This window comes from Artemia franciscana, chromosome 10, assembly GCF_032884065.1.
Source record: "Artemia franciscana chromosome 10, ASM3288406v1, whole genome shotgun sequence".
NCBI classification, from domain to species: domain Eukaryota; kingdom Metazoa; phylum Arthropoda; class Branchiopoda; order Anostraca; family Artemiidae; genus Artemia; species Artemia franciscana.
In genome coordinates this window covers 1,867,586-1,892,555 of record NC_088872.1, presented here as the reverse complement: position 1 = coordinate 1,892,555, position 24,970 = coordinate 1,867,586, and the positions used below count along the sequence as shown (strand labels likewise).

At 34.6% G+C, this 24,970-nt stretch overlaps 1 protein-coding gene across 3 annotated transcripts in view; it reads left to right on the top strand.

The window, feature by feature from the left end:
- The window catches only part of LOC136031644 (myosin heavy chain 95F-like), a 97,216-nt gene that overhangs the window by 24,526 nt on the left and 47,720 nt on the right, over positions 1 to 24,970 (top strand). For all 3 annotated transcript variants that reach the window (XM_065711294.1, XM_065711295.1, XM_065711296.1), the window contains exons 2-3: positions 6,801 to 7,038; positions 21,523 to 21,640. In XM_065711294.1, the coding sequence (XP_065567366.1) occupies positions 6,801 to 7,038; positions 21,523 to 21,640 (356 nt within the window). The remainder of the gene's footprint in view (positions 1 to 6,800; positions 7,039 to 21,522; positions 21,641 to 24,970) is intronic.

The window sequence follows — 24,970 nt, the reverse complement described above, 5'->3', positions numbered from 1 at the left end:
TTCAAAAATAAATTAACCACAATGATACGTTTGTCAAAACAATTGTATTATAAAAAGTCCTTCGAAGAAGCTCAAAATTCTCCTCGCAAAACGTGGTCTTTAATTAATTATTTTATAAAAAAAGAAAGTAAGTCGAATTTTCCTGAAGTTATTAGTTTAGAAGATGGTTCGACTACTAATAAATCGGAGAAAGTGGCTGATATTTTGAATACTTATTTTGCTAAAATAGGAGAGAAAATTGTTTTATCAGTAATGAACCAGTTTGATTCACGTAGTAATAAACATTTTTCTTCATACCTTCCATCTCCTCAAAGTAATTCAATTTTTCTCGGGCCTATTTCTCATTCTGAAATAACAAAAATAGTATGTGATCTAAATCCAGGTAATTCAGCGGGAATTGACGGGTCTAGTTCTAAAATTGTTAAAGAAATACTGTCTGAAATAATATTACCATTACAGCATATAATTAATCTTTCATTTAAAACTGGAGTTTTCCCATCTGCTTTTAAAGAAGCGCGGATAGTTCCGCTTCACAAAGGTGACTCTCCTGAAAATCCATCAAATTACCGCCCTATTTCTATTCTGTCAGCATTTTCTAAAATACTTGAGAAGGCAATTTATAAGAGGTTTTATGACTTTCTTAAATCGTCTAATTTCTTCACAAATTCCCAGTTTGGTTTCCGGTCTGGACACAACACTGAACATGCTGTCGTTGCTCTCATCCAATATATTCATGAATGTTTAGATAGAGGTGAAATTCCAGCAACAATATATTTAGATTTTAAAAAAGCATTCGATACAATATCCCATTGTATTCTTTTTAGTAAATTGGATAATTGTGGTGTGCGTGGACCGGCGTTGGATCTAGTTAAATCTTATCTTGATAAGAGAAAGCAACGATTAGATGGGGGCAATTTCCTCTCTTCACCTGTACCTCAGTCTTCGAAGGTTGGGGTACCTCAGGGCTCTGTCCTAGGTCCTCTCCTTTTTTTAATTTATATAAATGATTTTCACCGCGCTTTTACATCCCCGTGTCTCAACACACATTTTGCTGATGATACGGCAGTTTCAATTTCTGAAAAGAATGACGAGGAGCTGGAGGCAAAACTGAATACTGCATTTTCTAATGTTCTTGATTGGTGTTCTTCAAATTTTATTGCTTTGAATGTATCAAAAACTAATTTCATAATTTACAGCAGAAAGTCAAATATCTGCCCTCGTATTACCCGAGTTACTTCTTCAAAGTATCTATTATCAATATCTCGTGTGAAAATGATAAAGTACCTTGGACTTGTGATTGACGAAAGCTTATCTTTTAAAACACACATTCAAAATCTACGATTAAAGATTTCAAGGTATGTTGGTTTAATGCGAAGGTTGAAGCTTTGTTTGCCCTACTCTGCTTTACGAAGTATTTATTTTGCTCTGATTCAGACTAATATTAATTATTGTTCTCTAGTATATTTATCTACATTTAAAAGCCATATTAAACCAATACAGATTTTACAAAATAAAGCCCTAACAATCCTTAAACTGTTTATTCCATCACCTATTGAACTTCCAAATAAGTCTTCTACTGCATCTTTATATATTTATCTAGATATACTTCCAGTCTCTCAACAATTTGCTTTTGGAGCAATTCTTTTCAAAATCAATTATGACATTAAGAAATTACCGCCATATTACCTCCATCAAAGTTTGTTCTCCCAATCACAAGATTTACATAATTATAACACTCGACAAAAAAAGGGTATCTACATTGACAAGTATAATACTGAGAGATCTAAATTCGCTCCGTTTGTGTCAATAGCTCGGTGCTGGGATGCTCACAAGACTCTTATTGATAATTTTTCCTCTATCCATTTAATAAAAAGGAAACTTAAATTTCATTTAGTTCAGGATTATTTTTAATTAAGTATCTTTTTAGTAAGGCAAAGTTTTTGTATGATTCGTTGCTCTGGGTGATTATGGGCCTCTCAGCTATCTTCCAGTATTAATTTATATTTAATAATATGGACATTTTTAATTTCTTCAATAGTATTGAATGATCCTGGGCTAGCTGCTACTTTCATATTATTGTTGTGCTATTGTATCTTTGCCGTTATGTTTATCTTTGTATTGTAGTGTGTTATTATTTTATCTTTGTCTAGGCCTAGTTTTTCGAGCTTGTCTCCCCATGGGCCTATGTAATTTATATATACATGTATGTGCGATTTATAAATAAATGAACTTGAACTTGAACTTGAACTTGCGGTCCACAAGATATTGGCAGCAGGTCAAACAAGATGGCTTTCGCTACAGAACTGTGTCCACCGAATTCTAGAGCAGTGGAATGCCCTAACCTTGTATTTTACCAGTGCCCATTTTGAAGATCCGACTCACGGCAGTGAGTTAGTTCTGAGTGCCCTGAAAAATCCATTTATGAGGATCGTCATGATGTTCGTGGACTACGCGCTGGGACTTTTGAACGACTTCAATACCCTTTTCCAGTCCCAGGCGCCTATTTTCTACCGACTAAAATCGAAGTCATTCAATTGGTGGAAACTCTGTTGAAAAACTTTATGAATGCTCGCGCAGTAAGGAGCTGTACCGACATCATGAAAATTGATGTTGAAGACGAAGCCAGTTATGTAGATCTGCGAAAGGTCTACCTCGGCTTAGATGCCGAAGCAGCAATGACTGGCCTTCTTGCGTCTAGTGATGGACGAAATACCAATCCCAACGAAGTTGACAAGGTTTATTCTACTGCGAGAGAATTTTACAAGGAAGTGGTGGTCCAGATTAAAAACCGCTTCTCGTTCGACTGGGACATTTTCGCCTTATCAGAACTACTTGACTTCTGTTCAGGAACAGGATCTGAATCCTCCTAGCCTGGCACCATTTTTGGCGAAATATAGCTTACCCTCCTGGTCCAAAAGTCTGATAGACAGAGAGTGGAGAGAGCAGAGCTCTGTAAGACAGCCAAATGGCGAAGATGCAAGTTCGCTCTCAGTAACTGACTACTGGAAGCTTATATTTGCCCAGAAATACTCTAACGGCAAACCAAAGTTTGGTAACCTGAGGCTTGTCGTTGAGTACCTGTACGCTCTACCGTTTTTGAACGTAAGAGCGGAGAGACTGTTTAGTACTTTGAAGGACGCCAAAACAGACAAACGTAACTGCCTGTCGGCAGTTACGATTACTTCAACGCTTCAGACTAAACTTGGCATGAGTAGGCTTAAGGTGACACCTCAGTCTCTGGTCGTAGATGGGAGCATGAGGCAGTTACTGAAAGGCGTAGTTGCTTCCGCAACCGCTACTGAAGCTAGTGCCGCTATGTTGAAATCGGCTTCTTTAGCGCGAGCTCGTCTGGCCCCAGAAAGAGCAAACAATACGGTTGACGATCAGGATTAGCTGCAGTGTGATCTAGTGAAAATTCTGACTTTGATTCGTATTCATAATTCTAGTTCAAGTTATGTGATCAAGTAGTTTTAGCTGCAGTGTGATACAGTGAAAATTCTGCCTGAGTTCTGTTACTCGTATTCGTAATTCTAGTTCTAATTATGTGAACAAGTTGTTTTAGATGACTTTCAATAAAACCATTTAGTTTGCATAAGTTTTGTATGAAAGAAACATTGTTCCTTGTTGATAGCTGATTTTGGAGTAATAATAAGTCTTCACCTTCCAGAATCTGGGTTCCCAGATCTTCCGAGATTTTTTTTTGAATTTCTTCTGCGATACTTCAAAATTCCGGAAATCTGAAAGTTCAAAAGCCCCTTTTTTCTGGATGATTTTGATATACTTTCGGACCGGTTCATATTCGAGATGCAAGAAGAAGAAGACGTCAAAGAATAGTCTGGAAGCCCAGATTCCGGAAGTTCCGGGAGGTGAAGACCGGACTTATGACTCTAAAACATATTTTCGATTCTACTTTGTTCTGTCTCTCTATTACTGACATTTTTACCACCAATACAACTGGTATGTGAGACAAAACAGCTGTTTAAAACCTCCTGATTTTTTCCCCGACTTAAAAAAACCCTCCCGATAATCTCCCGACTTTTTTGGAGTCGTTACTGATTTTCAGAAAAAAAAGTGGAAGCACTGCATGCAGTAGAGATACTTCTGAAATTGCCGACAAATCTGACCAAAAGACCCACCTGTTTTAAACAACACTTCCTGAAACACCCTCAAATATGCCAGACTTAACTATTTTTTTAAATGAAAGTAAGGAGCAACATTAAAACTTAAAACGAACAGAAACTACTCCGTATATAAAAGGGGCTTTTCCTCCTCATCGCCCCACTCTTTACGCTAAAGTTTTTTACTGCTTTAAAAAGTAGAATTAAGAGAAAGGTTCAAACTTTAGCGTAAAGAGCGGGGCGTTGAGGAGGAAAAGCCTCTTTCATATACGGAGTAATTTCTATTCGTTTTAAGTTTTAATGTTGCTCCTTACTTTCATTTAGAAAAACTTTTTTTTTATTTAATTTCTTGACTTTTTTGAATTAATGTATTTTTGATCTTGGATCTCCGCACATAAATAACTAAAACAAAATTTGCATATTAATTAATTGCAATTAATCGGAAGATTTTGCGAAAAAGGAGTGAAGGAGGAGGCCTAGTTGCCCTCCAATTTTTGGATTACTTAAAAACCTCTGAATCAGAAAGGCCGTAGAATAAATAGCTGAAATTACTAAAAATATTTTAGCGTAAAGAGTGAGGTATAACGAGGAGGTAAACCCCCTAATATGCATAATAATTTTTGTTCGTTTTAAGTTTTAATGCTGCTCCTTACTTTCAGTAGAAAAAACTTTTCATATTTTTTTCCCCTTGTTTTTTTCAAATAATGCTAGAAAATCCTGCACCCCCTTCATTGAAATTATCTTAAACCATGAGAAGTTTCTCCATGGAAATATCCTCCCACGTAACCCCCCCCCCCCTCAACTCTCTCCCCTAAACCCAAAAAATCCCCCTGAAAACGTCTGTACACTTCCCAGTAATCATTACTATATGTAAACACAGGTCAAAGTTTGTAACTTGCAGCCCCTCCCACCGGGACTGCAGGGGAGTAAGCCGTCCCTAAAGAGACATAGTGATTAGGTTTTTCGACTATGGTGAATAAAATGGCTGTCTCAGAATTTTGATCCGGTGACTTTTGGGAAAAATTAGCGTGGGAGGGTGCCCTTCAATTTTTTTGGTCACGTAAAAGGGCACTAGAACTTTTAATTTTCGTTAGAATGAGCCCTTTTGCAAAATTCTAGGACCACTCAGTCGATACGATCACCCCTGGGAAAAAAAAACAAATAAACACGCATCCGTGATCAGTCTTCTGGCAAAAAATGCGAAATTCCACATTTTTGTAGATAGGAGCTTGAAAGTTCTACAATAAGGTTCTCTGATACGCTGAATCTGATAGTGTGATGTTCTTTAAGATTGTATGACAATTAGGGGGTGTTTCCCCCTATTTTCTAAAATGAGGCAAATTTTCTCAGGCTCTTAACTTTTGATAGGTGTAACTGATCTTGATGAAACTCATATATTTAAAGTCAGCATTAAAATGCAATTCGTTTGATGTAATTATTGGTATCGAAATTCCATTTTTTAGAGTTTCACTTACTAATGAGCCGGGTCGCTCCTTACTACAGCTCGTTACCACAAACTGTTTGATACTCCTGTAACTCTATTAAAACAGGATTTTGATAAACTGTTCAGTGACTCCTGTAAGATTAATTTCAGAATTCATTAAGATTAATTTCAGAGTTCAGAATTAGGTCCAATTGTGATCTGTTTTGTAAGGAAAACTTTTGTAACATGTTTGGTGTTTTGTTGCCTCTTATAACATAATTGCTGTTATAAAGTTGGTTTCAGTGTTATTTTACTAAAATTTGTCTTTAATGCTGAAATACTTACTTTGACAAGTCTTGTAAAGCACAGTGAACTTAGAACTAATTAACAAATAAACTTAAAGCTTAATAGTAATATTAACTTACAGCAAAACTAGCCCTACTTTAAACAAAGTGTTTGGCAAATTATTTTCAAATATCTGTAAAATAGGATAAATTATTGTGTAATCCTTTTGAAGGAACCAAATTGTTGAACACCTTTAGACAATAAAATTATATGAAAGTATAAAAAAGAAAAATCTAAACCTAATACAAAGGAAGATTTTTATCTCAAAATCATAAAATACTAGTTCGAATATCAATAATTGTAATTCCTTATTGAAAATAATATAAATAATAATTTTGATCAGCACTGTGAATTAATAGCAACTATAAGAAAATTAAAAAAAAATATGAATCGGCGACATGTATGATAAACGCCCACCTAATGTTAGTCATTCATTAGCGCATTATAAGACCGAATTTTTTCGTTAGTATTTTTTCAGTTTGGCATGAGACAGATAAAGGGATGTGTCAGAATATATATAAAACATTCAGTTTGGGCTATAAATTTGCACTTTACGGGGGGGGGAGTATTTGGTCAGTGTTAAGCTAGGTACTTTATACGCAGAATAAATGTACCTAACAAATTAGGCATGCACACCCGCTATACTTTACCTCTTCTTCCTTTCATGTGTAGAAATATATCCCAAATTTGCCTCTAAAGTATTATATTTTTATCTTACTTTGGTATGTTTTATTAGGATTTAGCGTCAGAGAAACGTGTTAGAAGAACATTAAGTAGGGCGTTTATCTGACAACTACCATGAGTCTTTCTCCCATTATTGCATTCGTCTGAGTTTTGCTTTGAATATTGTGAAATGTATTTTCCCATGTGTTTTTACTTACTCATTGACTTTTGCCCTGACTTTTAAATCATAGGCAAAGATGAATTACATCAGTGTAAAATCTCCCAGCCGAAGAACTATCGAGCTACCATTGGAAGATGACGATTCCCTTCTCCTAACTACTCTGACAAGTCAGTTCCCAGATGCAATTGGGTTGACGTTTTATTGTGAATCATCCCAAGGAACAAGAGGACTGAAGGTTAGTGAAGGGAAACTATGGCCCCCAAGAGGAGGATGGTCAAACATCATTTACAGTTGCACCAGTATTAAAGGTAAGAACTGCTTATTGAAGTATTTCAATAAGTATGCACTGCAGAAAGTTCGAATTTTAAAAGCATAAACAGAAGTCAAAGACTCAAAGTGGAATATTTTTCCTTTGTTTTCATTCTAACGTTGTTTTAGTATAAACATAGCCATACAAAAAATTAGAATTGGAATATTTAACCCCTGGATAAGGATGGAGGATGGTAGTGGTATGTGGTTGTGGGCAGTGTGTTCAAAATAAAAAGTGGAGTATTTTATATTTATTTTCATTCTGACGTTGTTTTGAAAAAAAACACCCATCCAAAAAATTGGAACTGGATTTTTAACACCTGTATAAGAATGGGGGATGGTAGTGGTAAGTGTGTTCAATATGCACTGTAAGATAGAACATTTATAAGAGCTAAAAAGAAATAATTCTTGAAAAAAAATCCAAATGTCCAATTTATCAAACAAATTTAACTTGAAAATCCTCCGAAATGAAGAATTCAATGAGTAATCCCCCGAAAGCAACCAGTAGCCATAAGAGCACCACATCTATCAACACAGTGACGGTGGTAAGTCTGGCCATACTTAAGTATGGCAGAGTCAACACGCTTCGGAAAAAGGCAAGAAATATTTTCTAGAGGACTGATGATAGATTGTCGAAAATTAGGCTTTTTTGGCCCTCCATTTAGAGCTAAATACAAAACAGACTGTCCTCAAATGGCGTGGGATAACATCACAATGAAGGATTTGAAGGAAACTGGAACTTCATTGGAGGGATTAAAAATGGAGCTTTGGGATGGGGGAAAGCTAACGGAGGCAGAGCAAACCCTCGTCTTGTGAAAGTAAGCTCGCCTGGAAAGTTAAGATATTATTGCAAAGAGATTCTGTGCTAAACTAGCTTTATTTAAAATTGGATTAACGTGACGTAGTTCTCTGCCTTGTTATTTTATTTTCTTTGAAAGAACCCAATGCCCAAGCCATATCATTGTTATACCTGCGAATAAAAAAAAATTATAAATGCCATGGAATTTTCTTGATTTTAGCATTGTACTTGCATTTGAAAAGCCTAAAATGGAAATTGGAAGAAAGTAGTTTAAAGAGTTTTCACCAACACTAACTTGTGTCCTTATTGGAAGAAATCATTGAATTGTTATGCCCTAAATAAAAATTAGAAGAAATTAGTTTAAATTGTTTCCACCAACACTAATTTCTCTCCTTATACTACGTTTTTTTAAGTTTTTTTTTCTGACAGATTCTGACAGATACAGGAACCAGTGTTCTAAGTTTCCACCTTTTCTAGTTTCAAAAAGTTTGCCTTAAACCTTGGCTCATGATTTCGATGAAATTATGAAATTTCAATCTGATTTCGTGAAATTACGAAAAGTAAACATAATTGTTGCTGTATTCGTGTGTAATTTTGATTTTACCAACAGATGTGACTATGCTATGGCTCAGGCAAAAGTCGCTTGTCAAGATTGTAACTGAGAATATCGTTAGTCGTTAGATATTACCTGAATAGTAGACCTTCTTAAATTCGTTTTTATTGCTCTAAATTTTAAAATGTCTTTTTATCTGTTATTTTGTTCCGTGTTGATGACCTTTTTAGTTTTTTAAGTTTTGCATTTGTTTCATTTTTATATCCATGTTATTTTTTCTTGTCTTTTTCTTTTTTTAATTTTCTTTTTTTATGGTATAAATTGTTTTCATTTTTTATCAGAAAATAGGAACTAGATTATTTTGGGACTTCCTCTAATATTGCTCAAGAAGGGAAGCAGTTGTTTTTTCAAAATATCCGTTATTTTTCTTTAATTATTTTGTTGACCATACAAAACCCCATTTCTACTTTTCCCTACTTTTTGTCGTGGCAGGCTAATTTGGTTTACAAAATTATCTTAGCCAGCTTACAGTCAGAAATTAATTTAAAAAATAGGGTTTTTCAATTGAAAGTAAGAAGCAGCATGAAAACTTGAGATGAACAGAAATGAATATGCATATGAGGGGGACTGTCCCCTCCGAAATACCTCGTTCATTATAATAAATTTTGACTCTTTATCCTTATTCTTTAAAAAAAAGTCATGAAACACGTAGCTGGTTTAATTAGAAAACTTTTTTAAAAGGTACAAAAATAACTTAGTGGGGAGAGCAAGGGACTGAGATGGGGATATGCCCGCTCAAATATGGAAAAATATCTGTATGTTTTAAGTCTTAGTGTTGCCCATTGCCTTCAGTTGAATTCTTTTTCTTAATTTTATTAATAGTAATGACGATGGTTGGGGCATAGATATTAAAAGCTTATAAGACTTTGTCAGCTTACCATCTAGGGTGCAACGAAATGCAGACCGTCTCCGAATAGAGCAGAAGGGGGCCGTAGTGAAAGTTTTAATGAAATTGGAGCATCACGAGAGTATGCTAAGAGACAGGCCTTTACTGGATTGGGATGGAGGAGAAGTGTGCGTGGCTTTGTAATATAGTGAGCAATTAAAAGTACTAAGTATAATAGAAGCTGTAGTAGTAGTAGTATTTATAGGTTAAATCATGCCAGTATTTAAGTTGTTCAGTATCTAAACAAGATAAAATTTTTGGAACCTTATTTGTGAACTGTGAGATTCTGCCAATGTTGTCATACAAGATTCTTGTCATGTCAATGCCTACCCTTCTAGGGTGTTCCATGAACCTCTCTGGTTTCACCTGAACCACCATGGTAGTTACCGGTATAGACGAACAAATAAATCCCGACACGAATCTAAACTAAATCGAATATCCAACATAAAAACGAACAGACATTACGTCCCTCCTTTATCTTCCCTAACCAAAAAAGTTCTAACATAAAGGTTTCAAAGTTTCAAAAGTCCCACCCGAGCCCCAAAAGCTCTACTACGCCATCGTTTTTTGTTGAAAATTATGTGCATTTTAAACACTGTGCTTTAATTTTTCAATACATCAACCGAAATCACAAGAAATCACAACAACAAGAAATCACTAGAATAATCAAGAAAAATGAGAAAAACTGGCGATATTTATTCCTATCGATCTTTGCAAAGCAAGCTTTTATGCAAGTACACATTTCTTTGTTACCAATATAAGTGCAAAAAAATATATTTAACATATACATGGTTTCCAATAAAGCCAAATGATGCAATACCGTTAGAGCATGTACGTTTAGAGGAGTGGGGATATGAAAGTGGCCAAATTCCTGTTCGCTGTTCTTTTTGAACATTCAGTTTGCTAATTTTATTTTGCTAATTCACCATTGAATAATGGTGAATTCAATGAATTCAAATGGTTCGTAGTAGAGACCTATAAGTAAAAAGGAACTTCGCTAAATATCAACTGATTGCAATTAGTATATCAAAATAATTAACATTCTTTGCTGATTCAAAATATATAGAACTCATTATGTATAATAATCCCAGACAAAAATTATGAAGCTGAAAAAATTAGCCTGCTTTTTAAAGGGCGAGTAAACATCAAGAAAAATAAACTGATCTTGATAAAATCAAACTCAGCATCTCTATATCTATCAACTAATATATTAATTTTGGATTTTGCCAGAAGATACTTGTCAGAGATGCGTGTTTATTTGCTGTTTTTTTTTTATACCATGGATGATCGTACCGAACTAATTGTCTAAAAAGATGGGAAGAGGGTCCATCAAACCGGAAACTGAACATTCAAGCGCTCTTAATAAGTAGCTAAAAAGATTAGAGGACAAAAAAACCGCCCTTCCAGAGACCTACCAACTTCGCAATTAAATACAAAATGTTAAGATAGCCATTTGATACAGTATATTAACAAGTTCAAATAATTATACCTCTGAGAATAAATATGGCCCGATATCCCTTTGGTATATTTGTAATTAATACAATTCCCATATTGTTTACATACTAAGGATTTCTTCGGAAGCAATTGTGTTTTCCAAAGAGGGAATATTCAATCGGGGTATCTGGAGAAATTTTATAAGGGGATGGGAGGGAGATTTATGAAATTTACGTATGAAATACTTTTATTTGTATTCCTTTCTTTCTGACTGCTCAATTTTGTATGTCAAGAGGATATTCCTAAGAGATATTTTCAGTTGGGAGAGAATATTCTGGACACATTTTTGAGCAGGTTTTTTTGTGAGAAAAACTATCTTTGAGGGAATTTACGCGACGACGAACTTTCGTCGTGGGATTTCCAGGGACATTTTCCTATGTGGGATTTGGGGAGATTTCAGATATAATTCGAAAAACCAATGATAAACAAAAAACAAGTTTTCTTTTCAAAGGAAAGCAATGAAAAAATAAACGAGGAGGTAAGAGTAAGAAAGTCACGCAAAATGATATATAAAAAATAACGAAGTTTGTCACACTTTTGAAGTAAAGGAATTTCATCTGAAAGTGAGGAGCAATATCAAATCCTAAGACGGAACGGAAATTATTACTTATGAAGGGGGTTGCCTCACCTCAATACGTCATTCTTTAGACTAAAGTTATTTTTAGAACATTTTAATAACTTATTATTCTACTTAAACTGCACATGTGCTTCAGGTGTCATTCCTAATGAATTGCAACAAAAAGCCAATCTTCAACGCAAAGACTGAGGCATTGAGTAGAGGGCAGCCCCCCTCACATAAGTAATTGTTTTGTTCGTTTAAAATTTTGATGTTGTTCGTTACTGTCGGATAAAAACATTATTATTTTTTTTATTGCTGATCGTTTTCAAATAATGGCGGGAAATCCGGATCCTCTCTCATTTTAACTTCCTTCTCCCCCCACAAAACACCTAAGTATAAGTTATTTCTACTTAAAATACCCATCCCCAGGAAAATTCTTCTCAGACAATTCCATTCTAGGTGAAGATTCCTCCCGAAGAAATTTTTGCGGACGGTTGCAGATAAAAAAATTTTCTTTGCGCATTTTGATTTGAAGAAACTTTCATTAGAAAAGCAAGTTTTTTTAAATCATGTTGGAAAGCCCCTCCTATGTGGAAAAGTTCTCCCACAAATAACCAGCCCACTTGTAGAAACTATCTTCCGCAGAAAATTCCCTCTGGCGAATTCATTTTGTGGAAAACTCCCCCATGGCAAATTATTCCCATGAATAATCACTCTCCTATGAAAAAACACTCCAGACAGCTCCAAATTGGTAAACCCCTCCCCCTCTGGAAAATTCTCTTTAATATCTCCATATGTAAAATTTAGTCGGTAAAGAGAAAGTAAGACAATCAATAACAAATTCGTATAAGAATTTTGGCAACTTCCCTCTGTGTAAAATTTCTCCTGGAACGTTAACCCCCCAGAGACTTCACTCGTCATGAAAAATTATCCCCTTAGCGAAAACTCCACCAAAAATTTGCTCCTCCACCTGAAAAATGTATGCATACTTCCCAAAAGTGCTATCCCAGGGGGAAGGGGTGGATTAAGGCAATACATCGCCCTGCGAAAATTTGGGAAATGTTTCCTGTCGGAAAGATATTCTTATAGATTTTGACTAACACGAAAGGATAATGTATGCCATACATCCAATTGTGAAAAGAATACAAAAAATTAACAATTTATTTATTTTATAAAATAAAATTTAAAACGAAAAAGTCTTAACAGCTAACTAATTTCATTATGGGTTTTAATCCAATTAATGTAGGGTAATGCATGAACAACAAATAGTTATTGAATTACAGCCCCCATACGACAATTATTGTTTTGTGAAAATTCGGTTGGAAACAATGGCACGCTGTCACCAAGTAAGCCACGTGCTATTATAACCTCGGGTCCTAAGGTAGTTAAACTTCGTTTAAATCGTGTATGTGCTTTTTCAATGTTTATATAGAGGTCTACGCCCCTATTTGTTAATAAGTCGTTCATCATATCAATATAGAAACAAACAAATGTCGACTTTTTCAAAACGAAATAGCTAGTTGATAACAGACATTATTTTGTTGATAAAAACCTTAAGCAAAATACGAATTAGTTTAAAATATATAAGAGGGCAAGGTTATGACGGAGCTTCATCTATGAGTGACCAATTTCAAGAAACGTCGATAATGTGGAAAACGTGGCAGCAAAAAAATTCATAACGTTCTTAAAAGAATGTGATAACAACATTTCCCCCCAAATTACATCTATTTTGAAGATTGGTGCAACGACTCTCGCCGCTACGGCTACGTGCGAGCGTTCTTTCTATCCTGACAAGAGTGAATTCTTATACCAGGAGTGCCTCAGGTCAGAAGCAGACTAATGAATTAGCCGTATTATCCATACACATAGATGTTCCAGTACAATACGAAGACGTTTTGGATAAACTAACCCACAAGAAAAATGTGCACCCTGGTTTTATTTTATAATTATATATTCTTTGACAGTGTTGTCTCAATAAAGAATGCATCTTATATTCTAAAAATTTTGTTTATCTTTTTTAACTAGTACTATCATCCCTGAGTCAATTCATCCAACTTTCCCAGAAATTTATCGCTGTGTTCGCCCCTGCTTCCCAATAACAAATACTACTAGTAAACAATGGGCAAATTATATAACTTAAAGACCTTTCATAGTGGCAGTGTGGGGTCATGATATCTCAAAACGTATTGTTAGGGGCTCTCAGCTATGTTGAACAATATAAAACAAACCTTCATTCTATAGCTTCGTAATTAGAGTTATATGCTAAAATATTTCTAACTCTCCCTAGATATATTTATGGCCGGACAGCTATTCGTTTTCAGAACGCGTTGAATGGTAATCTCAAAGTTTAGATTGGACAATTTAAGGAAAAAATTGGGATGGAAGGGGGGAATAGGCTAGTTGCAGTCCAATCTTTTTAATCACTTAGAAAGGACACCAGAACTTTTAATTTCTGTTCAAACAAGCCCTTTGCTAATATTATAGGACTACTGGTTACATGTGATCACCCCTTTGGAAACCAAACAATAAACAAGTAAACAGGCACCCGTGATCTTTCTCTTGGCAAAAAATACAAATTCCACATTTTTACAGATGGGAGCTTGAAATTTCTAAAATAGGATTATCAGAAACGTTGAATATGATGACGTTATTTTCATGAAGATCTCTTTAATTCTAAGGGTTGGTTCTTCCTTTTTTCTAAAGTCAGCTAAATTTTCTCCGGCGCGTAGGTTTTGTTGGGTAAACTAAACTTAATTAATCTTATATATTTTAAATCAGCATAACAAGCCAATACTTTTTATATTTCTATTGATATTAAAATTCTTTTTTAGAGTTTTTTCCACTATTGAGCCGTGTGACTTCTTATTTACACTTCGCTACCTTGAACTATTGAAAGAATTAGAGACGGAATTCAGAATAACTGGGGATTATTTGCTGATAGTGTGGCGAACGTGTTTTACCAATATATTGGTTCTGAAGCTAATTAGATGAAAAAGACAAGTTTCTTTTAACTGAAAGTAAGGAACGACATTAAAAATTAAACGAAAAACGAAACTTAAAACGGGCTGTTCACTTCTCAACGCCCCGCTCTTTACCAAAAAGTTTGACTCTTTCTCTGAACTCTACTTTTTAATACAGTAAAAAACTTTAGCGTAAAGAGCGAGGCGTTGAGGATGGAACAGCCCCTATCATATACGGAGTAATTTCTGTTTGTTTTAAGTTTTAATGTCGCTCCATACTTTCAGTCAAAAAACTTGTTTTCTTTTTAACTGGTTTTTGAACGTTTTTGAATTAATGCATGTTTTGATTTTGGCTCTCCGCAAATGAATGATTAAAAAGAAGTTACATATTATTATCTTTTGTTTGGCTAAATTGCTTTTTCATACTTTTGATCGGACGATTTTGAGAAAAAAGGAGCTTGGGAGTAGGCCTATTTACCCTCCAATTTTTGGGTTATTTAAAAAGGCAACTAGAACTTTTAATTTTTTACGAACGCTTTTTTGGTAAAAGTGCACGTAACTTGGGACTAAGTTCCTATTGCTTGTAGGACAACTTTAATTAAACCCTTCTCTTCTTACTATTTAATTACTAATTGACAAGTGCATGAGTCACTTTTAAGTTTACATGCTTTATTTCTTCAAAATATTCAGTGATCCCACCCTAATTGAGTAATAGTGGAAATCCCTATTATTACTTACCACTAAGAATTCGATTTAGCAGGTTCAATCTCTAATCCTATCTCCCGTAGATGTGAGTAATCAAACAGTTCGTGGTAACGAACTGTAGTAAGGAGCGACCCGGCTCAATAGTAACCAAAACTCTAAAAAATGGAATTTTGATACCAATACCTACATCAAAAGAATCGCATTTTAATGCTGATTTTAAATATATAAGTTTCATCAAGTTTAGTCTTACCCATCAAAAGTTACGAGCCTGAGAAAATTTGCGTTATTTTAGAAAATAGGGGGAAACGCCCCCTAGAAGTCATAGAATCTTGACGAAAATCACACCATCAGATTCAGCGTATCAGAGAACCCTATTGTAGTATATGTAAACCAGTGTTTACATATAGTAATGGTTATTGGGAAGTGTACAGACGTTTTCAGGGGGATTTTATTTTGTTTGGGGTTGGGGCTGAGGAGAGGGGGCTAGAAGTTTCAAGCTCCTATCTAAAAAAATGTGGAATTTTGTATTTTTTGCCAGAAGGCAGATCACGGATGCGTGTTTATTTGTTTTTTTTTGTTTTTTTTTCCAGGGGTGATCGTATCGACCCAATTGTCCTAGAATGTTGCAAGAGGGCTCATTCTAACGGAAATAAAACGTTCTAGTGGCTTTTTTAAGTGACCAAAAAAATTGGAGGGCACCTAGGCCCCCTCCCACGCTAATTATTTCACCAAAGTCAACGGATCAAAATTCTGAGATAGCCATTTTATTCAACGCAGTCGAAAAACCTTATAACTATGTCTTTGGGGACGACTTACTCCCCCACAGTCCCCATGGAAGGGGCAACAAGTTACAAACTTTGACCAATGCTTACATATAGTAATGGTTATTGGGAAGTGTACAGGCGTTTTCAGGAGGATTTTTTTGGTTGGGGGAGGGGTTGAGAAGAGGGGGATATGCTGGGGGAACTTTCCATCGATAATTTGTCCTGGGGGAAGAAAATCTCCATGAAGGGAGCGCAGGATTTACTAGCATTATTTAAAAACACAATGAAAAAATAAATATGAAAAAGTTCTTTCAGCTGGAAGTAAGGAACAGCATTAAAACTTAAAACAAACAGAAATTATTACCCATTTGAGGGGCTCACCTCCTCCTAATACCTCGCTCTTTACGTTAAAGTATTTTTAGTAATTTCAACTATTTATTCTACGGCTTTTGTGATTCTGGGGTCATTCTTAATGAATTGGAACAAAATTTAAGCTTTAGTGTAGGATCTGACAAGCGAGGATCTGACAAGGGGGCGAACCCCCTCATATATGTAATAAAAATATGAGAATACAAAAGTTCTTTACGTAAGCTAATTTATAAGTTACGTAAATCTTTTACTAATAAAAATATTCGTAAAAAATTAAAAGTTCTAGTTGCCTTTTTAATTAACCAAAACATCGGAGGGCAACTAGGCTTCCTCCCCCGCTCTTTTTTTCTCAAAATCATTCGATCAAAATTATGATAAAGCCATTTAGCCCAAAAAAAAAAAAAAAATGCAATTTTCGTTTTAATTATTCCTCTGCGGAGAGCCAAAATCAAAACATGCATTGATTCAAAAACGTTCAGAAATTAAATAAAAAAAACAAGTTTTTTTAACTGAAAGTTAGGAGCGACATTAAAACTTAAAACGAACAGAAATTACTTCGTATATGAAAGAGGCTGCTTCCTCATCAACGCCTCGCTCTTTACGCTAAAGTTTTTTTACTGTTTTAAAAAGAAGAATTGAGAGACAGAGTCAAACTTTAGCGTAAAGAGCGGGGCGTTGATGAGGAAGCAGCCTCTTTCATATACGAAGTAATTTCTGTTCGTATTAAGTTTTAATGTCGCTCCTTACTTTCAGTTAAAAAAACTTGTTTTTTTTTATTTAATATTTAGAAGGAACGCAGTTGAGGTTTTTTAAGCGCATGTTAAGCCTTGATAATAAGTTTAATGGGTTAGTGTTGAGAGGGGATATAGGATCAAAGTATATGAGACAGAGTAGGTTGATTAGTATAGATAAATTCTGGGAAAAGATTTCATCAATAGAAGATAATAGCCTAGTTAAACCAGCATTTTTAGTGATGCTTCAAGATAGGAGCAAGTATTCATGGCCAAATCAGGTGAAGAAAATATTAGACCGTGCAGGGCTAGGTAAATGCTGGAATGAGCGAAGTGGGATAGAGGAGATGGTAGGGACTGCAACTAAGTCAGTTGCTACTTGGCTAGAGTCCCAGGAAGCTCAGGTTGGGCAGGCTGAGAAGGCCACCTCACCCTCTCTTGGGATATATGCGGAGGTCAAGGGGAGAACTGGGGCGAAGAAATTTATCTAAACATGGGATTGGCCCCGAAAGATTTTAAATGGGTACTCTATGTAAGGGGGAATTTTATACCTCCGAGAAAACGTAGGAAATATATAGGGAGAAATAGATAAAGTGATGATCCTTACAGTTGCCCTATGTGTGAAGAGATGGACGAGTCTCTGCATCATTTCTTAAGGGAATGTAGGGAGTTGTGTTTGAAAATATTTGGTAGGGAGGTTGGAAGGAGATATTAGATTTTGGAAATTTAAAGAAGCAGGTGCTACTTAAATATAATTAATATTGGAGAGTTCACCCAGGTAGGTATGAAGTTTCGTGGAGATTTTCTTAAAAAAATTAATTTTAATTTCTTTTCAGTCTATGTTTTGTTGCTGTATTTTTTTGCTTGTTTTGTGTATATCACCATGGCCCAATAGGACTTTCACTTGAATAAATATATCTATCTATCTATCCATCTATCTGTCTATCAATCTATATATTTATATTAATTGCATTCTGCATTGATATTAAATTGTCAGAAAATAACAAAATATCATCAGCATACGACAAGTGGCTAATGTCTATACTGTCAATCACATATGGGAGGTAGGTACCACGTGGCTGTTCTAATTGCGTTATTAAATATGAAGGGGATAAGAGCCGACCCTTGTTTTACTCCTCGACGTAAAAAACATTCGGTCGGAAAGTCACCCTCCCAAAAATTTTTCACCACTGAATTACCATATTAATCCGTCAAATATTGGCCTATAAAAGAGTTCACTTGACTATGCAACAATGATGAATACGCATGTCAAAAATTGACCAACTACATAATTTACACTTCCTATACAGGTTGCTGCGGGGGCATTGCATCCCTAGAGGCTTAGCCATTTGAAATTGTGACTAAACCAAATAAATTGTCTCTTAAAATATTTATTAGTGTTAAGGCTATATTCTTAAAGGGCAAAAGGGAGGAGGGATGGTTGTCCTTCATTCCTTTTTCAAAATACCTCCGAATATACCTTTAAAATTTAAACTTAGCTGTTCCTTAGAAATTTCTTGTGTGTCCTTTTGAAAAACCTCCTGCAAATAGTGTGATTTTAAATTGTTTGACATTTCCCTTAAAATTTTCTAAAGGTTTTACCTTAATATTCTTAGCATTTTTGAAGATTTTGGATAAAAAATGTCAACTTCCCCCAATAGCTAACTGTAAATGAAAAATGGGCAACTTGAAACACTTGCCCCGGAGTCATCACCGGAGGGGCAGTCTTATGAGTTTATTGACTAGATAAAACAAGATGTCTATTCAATAATTTTCATTAGATATCTTTGGAGGGAGGGCGGCTAAAAAGGAAATGGGAGCGAGACTGGTTGTCTTCTGACCACTTTCAATATCTTCTATAACACGCCCCATGGGTTTAAACTTAATGCTCCCAGCTGTTCTTGTGATATAGCATATAAGTCTTTTTGAATAAACAGGATACATATGATATCTTTAGATTTAACGTGCCCCCTTAAGATTCTCCAAAGTTTCACTTTAATACCCTTAGCCTTTTCGAACATTCCTAGAATTACAAATTTCTCCTTTTTGCAATAATAGATTCTACGTGTAAAAAAGGGTAAATTGTATAATTTACAATCCTTACTCTGGAGCCATTGTATCCCTGGAGGCATAGTTACTAGACCTTTCGACCGTTTTGAACGAAATAACTTTTTTTAAGTTTTGATCAGCGCTGAGAATAAGTAGTAGCTAAAATGATAGAATGGCTGGTTACACTCCGATAGCTTTTCAGAATCTTCCTAGCAACTGAATACCCTCAGCCGTTTATTCAAGGGGACTTGGGGGGTTGTCGTCATCCAGTCATCTCTGACTTTAAAAAGGGGAACTAGAACTTTTGATTTTCAATTAAATGATTCTTCTTCAAAATTTATAAAACCACCCCTTCCATAAAAACCTTATATAACCCCAGTGTATAACTTATAACCATAGCCCCCAGGATCTAAGGGGGGCTGTGTTTAACCCAGAGGCTTTGTTACATCATATTTGGACTATTTAAACGATACCCAGAGGCAGTGTTGCATCATATTCGGACCACTTTAAACAAAATGGCTAACTCATGATTCTATTCCGATACATTTGGGAAACAAGGGCTATGGTAGGCCTAGTTTCCATTCGATTACCTTTAATTCTTAAAAAGGGAATAAGAATGTTACTGTCAATTCAAATGAACCTCTTTCGAAATTTATACAACCACCTCTTCCACAAGAAGCTTATACATCCCTGGGGTATAACATACAATACTTACCCTGGGCTCTGCGAGGATTGATACATGATTTTTAATGAATCTGAACAAAAAGGATATCTCAAAGTTTAATCGAGCGTATTTGACAAAAAGGGGTGCGGGGGTAGTTGCCCTACGATAATATTTGTTTCTTAAAAGGGAACTTAAAGTATGCTGTCCCCAAATGAAGTGAAAGGACGACAATAGGAAGAACTTAAGAATAACTGGTACTTTTTATTGGAATGTAAAGAATAAGGCCTTGAGAAGATTGGATAGAATAGGAGTTTGCACTGTTGTCTTGGAATAGGGGGGTTTGGTACTGCAGAGAGTTATTAGCTGCAGCAGTACTTGGTGTGTATGTTTTTTCGGTCGATGAGCTCTGTATTGACTTCCTAGGATTAAATTAAGTCATATTGTATTAAAAGAAACTGCCTGAAAAATGATAGGCTGGGATTAAAAGGTTGCAGCTATTCCGGTTCTGTGAGAGGGTTTCAGATCTTCGCATCATCCTGAGTTCCTTTCTCTAAACAGGAAAATCATGCTAACATTTTCTCATAGTGATATCAGGGTGGACTTTTCTCAAGTTTCCTAACCAAAATTTCCAATGCTAGGAACGATTTAAGGTGAACTTGAAGAGTGACAGCCTCCGAGAAAATTATAGCCTAGTATATGAAACAGGATAATCAAAAAATTCTGATGAAAAGTTAATTTATCTGGGGCTTGTTTGTTTTGGTGGGCTTTTATGGCCGGAAAAACCCCGTCCTTGCTAATTTATCTATTGCATGTTACCTCCTCTTAGTATCATAATATTTGTATGCACATATATATAATTTATTTCTACCCTGTCGGGCAATACAAAAAAGTACATAGAGAAAGAGTATAAGATAGAGAAAAAAACTGAATTAAGAGAAAAAAGACCTCACAAGGTTAATGAGAAAAATTTATAAAAATCATCTGTTAAACGAACTATTCCATACATACAACTTTAAACATCATTGTACAAAAACGGATACAATGAATGAAACCTGATCTTTTGGTGAGGTTTCAAAATACGTTTTGATAGAACCATTCCTGAGAAATTTCTTTTATATTTGCGAATTAATGCTGAGTTTTGGGCCTATAGAGGTAAATTTTGGGTCTACGGAGGAGTCCAGGTTGAATTATTCAGGCTATTCTTTTGGTATGTAATAGACCAGGAGACACATGTGAGTATGAATATGGGCAGAGAATAAGGTTTAAAAGAAACATTCTGAATGGAGTACTTGATTCACAGTTGTCTGCTTAAAGTTATAATTCAACTAAGCATAAAATACATTTGTCTATTGAATAAACAGTTTCCCATTTCCATTGTTGAATTGTTTTCTCCTAATTCAAAAAATGAAATAGAATAAAGTGTAAAATCTTTCATTTGTTTTATTTATTTATTTATTTCTTACAAAAGAAAGAAACATATATTATTTAAAATCAAAATTGAAAAAAATATCCCCCTCAGCCTGGATGGGCCGGCCAGGTACTAGACCCTTTTCTGTACACCTGGCGCAGCAATGACGCTAAAAAAATGAAACAAATGAATTGGATATTGTATTTTTGAAGATAAAATTAATAAAAATGGTTAACGAACACTAAATATATATTAGCGGAAATATCATTTCCATTCTCAACTCATATGGAAGAAAATAATAAAATTTTTAAATTGTTTTGTCCAGACCAAGATGTTATCAAAATTTACACGTTCATCTTGGTCTGAAGTCAGATAGTGTCCATATGACTGTACCATCAAACCGACCTCACCTGCTTAGACCTTATCATATATATCTGACATGACAATTTCTTCTATTTTAACTGTCTAATGTTTTTTTCAAGAGAGAATATACAAAGATTGCATACAACAAGAAGAAAGAGACTATGAATTTGCTCGAAGACTAGCCCAACTTAATTGTGGCACTGTGAAAGTACCAGTTGTGTTCCAACCACAAAAAAGGTAGCATCATTTTTATTGGCTTTCCCAAACCTGCCTAATAATTTTTCTCCACGGTTGAAGAAAAGCTAACCCTGACAATCTAATTTTAATATAAGTAAAAGTAATTTAAAGTAAATCTAAAGTAATCTAAGTAAAAAGAGATTTAAAGAGATTAAAGAAATCTAATAATATAAAAATACTTTAATAATAAATAAATATTTCATCATACTGTCAGGAAAATATCTTCAAGACCAATAAGAGTGTTAAACATCCTTTATGAATTAAAAAAAGAATTTTTTGGGAAGACATAGATTTATCTAGAGTATAAAAATACGCTTGTGCACAAGCAAATATATTTGTACTGAGAGAATATTATGTCAAAATTAAACTCCAAAGAATTCTGCTGAGTTCTGCTCAGTGCAGCTCAACTTTCTCTTAACATTCACCAAACAGACACACTTTTGCACTCTCTTGGTACTTGATGCTTAGAAGTCTGTTTTTAGAAACCACCTAGTATATTGTGTTTTGAAACGTAATCAAAATTGTTTTGGTTTTCCCAAACGTGTTTGATGATTTTGCTGCACAGCCTAATTTTAATCTAACCATACGTAGGGTAATTTTTTTTGTCCCTGCCAATGCTAAATGTTCCAGAAACTGATGAAACTCTTAATGTTATAGTTGAGATACTGACTCTGGTGGTGTTTCTCCACTTCTAAGTCAACGTTTAGTATAAATGTGTATTGTAATAAGAGATTAAATGATTTCTTATTACAAAAAGTGCTTTAAAGAGATTAAGGAGGTTTAATAATGTAATAAGACTTTAATAATAAATAAATATTTCATTGTACTCTTAGGAAAATATATCCAGGACCTGTAAGAGCTTTAAAAATTCTTTTGGAAGTTTGTTTCCGATGGGTTGTTTCTAATAATCTAGTACCAAATTTTAAGAAAACTAATTTTATAGTTTTTGGTAGTTCAAAACGTTCCACTCGAGAGATTTCTTGTGAGGAGCTATAGGCTGGGGATCAAAAAATTTATAGGGTCAAATCATATTGTTATTTAGGAGTTTTTCTTGATCCCCTTTTGTCATTTCATAATCATATTGAGTATTTAAGATTAAAACTTGCTCAAAATATTGGGTCGATGTACCGTGTGAAGAACATTTTTTCTTTTACTATTTTAAAAATAATTTACCACTCTAATTACTTCTTATTTGAATTGTTGCTCAGTTGTATATCTTAATACATTTTGGAAGCATATAAAACCCTTATAGGTACTACAAAATAGGGCAATAAGAATATTTGGAAATTTCTTACATCGACCTTCAAAACTTGAAAATGTTTCGGAAACTAAAACATTATTCCTCTTCTTAAATTTGTTGGATTTAAATGATATACGAATATTAAATACTTCCATATGGCATTTTCAAATCCAAAATTCTAAAAATTATTTCTATGACAAATCTCTGTTAATTTTACTTCCTCGTTCGGAAAGTCGGAGGTCTAGGATGTATCAAATTCCTTTTGTAAGTTCTGAAAGGTCAAGGTTTTCAATTAGATACCAAATACCCTTCATTGCTAACAATTATAAGCTGAATGATAAAATTCTGTTTGATCCATCCCAAAAATATCAGCAAAAATCTCAGCTAAATTTAAAAAAGCAAATATTAAAGATTGTTTGCAAAAATTTGACTATTCACCATTGATGATGGAAAATTAAACTATTTGATCTTCTTATTTGGGTGTTTGTTTTTATGTCCCTGTGTCTGGGATGGCCTCCCACGCCCCTCCTGCCCGATATTTATATATTTACTTATCTTTTATGAGTTTTTTTTCTATTTTGTTTGTCTTTTACCGTATTATATTTTGAAATCATTATTACGATGAGATGTTGATGTTTTTTCTTATGTTTTTGCACGTCCCAGCCTTACGAGCTCTGCTCTCTGTTGGGGCATAATATTGTTTTCGTATTTTTTGAGTTGAATAAAGAAAAGGTTGAGTTGAGTTGAAGTAATAAAAGAATTTTAGAGATGACATAAGTTTTATTAAAATTTCAAACTAGTTTTGTGTACAAGGAAATATATTGGTACTGAGAGTATATATTAAGACAAAATTAAACACCGAAGAATTCTGCTGAGTTCCGCTCAGTGCAGCTCAGATTTCTCTGAACACTCACCCAATAGACACAAGCCCTCACTGTCTTACTACTTAGATGATTAGAAGTCTATATTTAGAAACAACCTAATATATTGCATTTTCGAAACTTCAACACTGCTATTTTTCGTGTAAGTTGCATTACTATTTTTTTCATAAATAAGATAGCAGTAATTGTTCATTTTATGTGGATACACTGATAATAACTATTGACTAACTAAAAGCTACTTTCCAGAAAGTATTTATCGACACAAGTTTTATTAACACACTAAAGCATGGATTAATGTCCTTTAAGCAAACTAAAAATGTTAGGGAGTTACTAGATAAAGTCAAAACATGGGAAGGGAGAACTCAAGGAAAAAAACTTGTTGAATGCATTTAAACATGGTTCGAATCCGAAGTTTTAGGGGCTACTAACTTCAAAATACATCAAAACTTAGAATTAATCGTAGAGGAAGTGAAAATGATGTATAAGATATATTCTATGACCTTACAACACCACAATGTGTCAATAAATAGCCTAAAAACAAAATAATCTATTTTATCGAGAGACCCTTCTGCAAAATCGTCAAATTTAGTTCAAAGTGTTACAACCCTGAAACAAAGAGAAACAAGTTTTTCTCCAAAAATTTGCAAAAAAATCTAGTGAGTAGCCCCTGAGATGCTACAGCTGTAATCACATTGGCCTTTTTACCAAGGATTGCTTAACGAAATAAAATCTTCAACCAATTTTTCTTGGCTCAGCATACATTTGCTCATGGAACAAAATACCAGAGGATATAACCTAAAAAGTAGCAGGAGAACTCCCTCCGCAAGAAGTGGTTACCGCAATACAACAAAATTCTACGCCAAATCTTAAGCCGCAATGCTTCTCAATATCACAGAAGAACAGATTACCCAAGAAGAATTTATTGGGGAAATAACACAAGCCAATGGATTTCGTCTAGTAAACCTAACTCGTATTACGAACAATCAAACGGTGAACAAATTAATAACTGGAAATAATCTGGGACACGATTCAAGCTTCTAAAACCTGTAGGACCAAACTTTGGTAGCAAAATGTATTATAGATCTAAATTATAGATCATACCAGTCCTTAGTGACCACCAAAATAAAACACCATGAATTTTTAGTAGTTTTTTGTATAGTCAATACACATATTTCTGCCCTTATAGACTCAAGAGTATCAGTAAATATT